The sequence below is a fragment of the Priapulus caudatus genome, unplaced genomic scaffold, assembly GCF_000485595.1.
Source record: "Priapulus caudatus unplaced genomic scaffold, Priapulus_caudatus-5.0.1 Scaffold746, whole genome shotgun sequence".
NCBI lineage: Eukaryota > Metazoa > Priapulida > Priapulimorpha > Priapulimorphida > Priapulidae > Priapulus > Priapulus caudatus.
This window is the reverse complement of record NW_014577807.1, coordinates 108,441-109,331: the sequence shown is the minus strand read 5'-3', so window position 1 is coordinate 109,331 and position 891 is coordinate 108,441. Positions and strand designations below refer to the sequence as shown.

At 46.0% G+C, this 891-nt stretch overlaps 1 protein-coding gene across 1 annotated transcript in view; it reads right to left on the bottom strand.

Annotated features, from left to right (window-relative positions):
* Nucleotides 1-891, bottom strand: part of LOC106813255 (canalicular multispecific organic anion transporter 2-like) — a 33,964-nt gene that overhangs the window by 20,821 nt on the left and 12,252 nt on the right. Inside the window, exon 10 of the mRNA XM_014817343.1 lies at nt 174-320. Coding sequence (XP_014672829.1) covers nt 174-320 — 147 coding nt within the window. The remainder of the gene's footprint in view (nt 1-173; nt 321-891) is intronic.

The window sequence follows — 891 nt, the reverse complement described above, 5'->3', positions numbered from 1 at the left end:
ATCGTAACGTCGACACCGTAACCACCCGAGTTTTTTCCCTCCGAGCAAAAAAATTCCGTTTCCGGTTTCCGATTTCGTTTCTCGGAGTCGAGTCGGTCACCGCTGGCGGTGGCGGAGGCTCCCCTCCGGCTCGTCTCCCAGTGCACCGCGTCCCCCCCGCGGCGACTGTTTACCTGCACTGTTAACATTACGACAATAGGCAGGGCAGCCAGAGGGATGCGCATAATGTTGAAGAGCGACAGGGACACGAAAGCCTTGTCGGCTGTGAGAACGTGCGACGGGTTTGACAGCACGTACGCCAGAAACGACATTAGCGCCACCTGCGAACAGTTCATAAAACGCACTAGTCGTCGAGCGAAACCCACGACGTTTCTCGTCACGAGCGCGCGCAACTCGCGCAAGATCGCGAGCCTCGAATACACACGCGGCGCGATTTTCCGAACAGAAATCGATCATTGCGAATCGCGATATGCGAAAGTCAATTACAAGATAAACATCAGAATACACAATGTTCCTACGCGTAACATCGCACGACGTCGTATCACATTCAATCAAACGCACTCTACCAATAATTTAACAGCGAACAGCACCAATGTCAACATCAACCAATATTACAATGACAAATTATTATTATTATAGAATTATAATTATATATATATAGAGAGATAGATAGATAATATATATAGATAGATAGGTAGATATACGCGTGGTTAGATATATTTTATCAGGATTAATGGGTAGCTAGGCCTATATGTAATGGCTGCTCTTGATTATAAATAAATATATTTATTACGCGTGCGCGTGAACATGTGTATGTAATAATGTGTATGTGTGTGTGTGTGTGTGTGTGTGTGTGTGTGTGTGTGTGTGTGTGTGTGTGTGTGTGTGTGT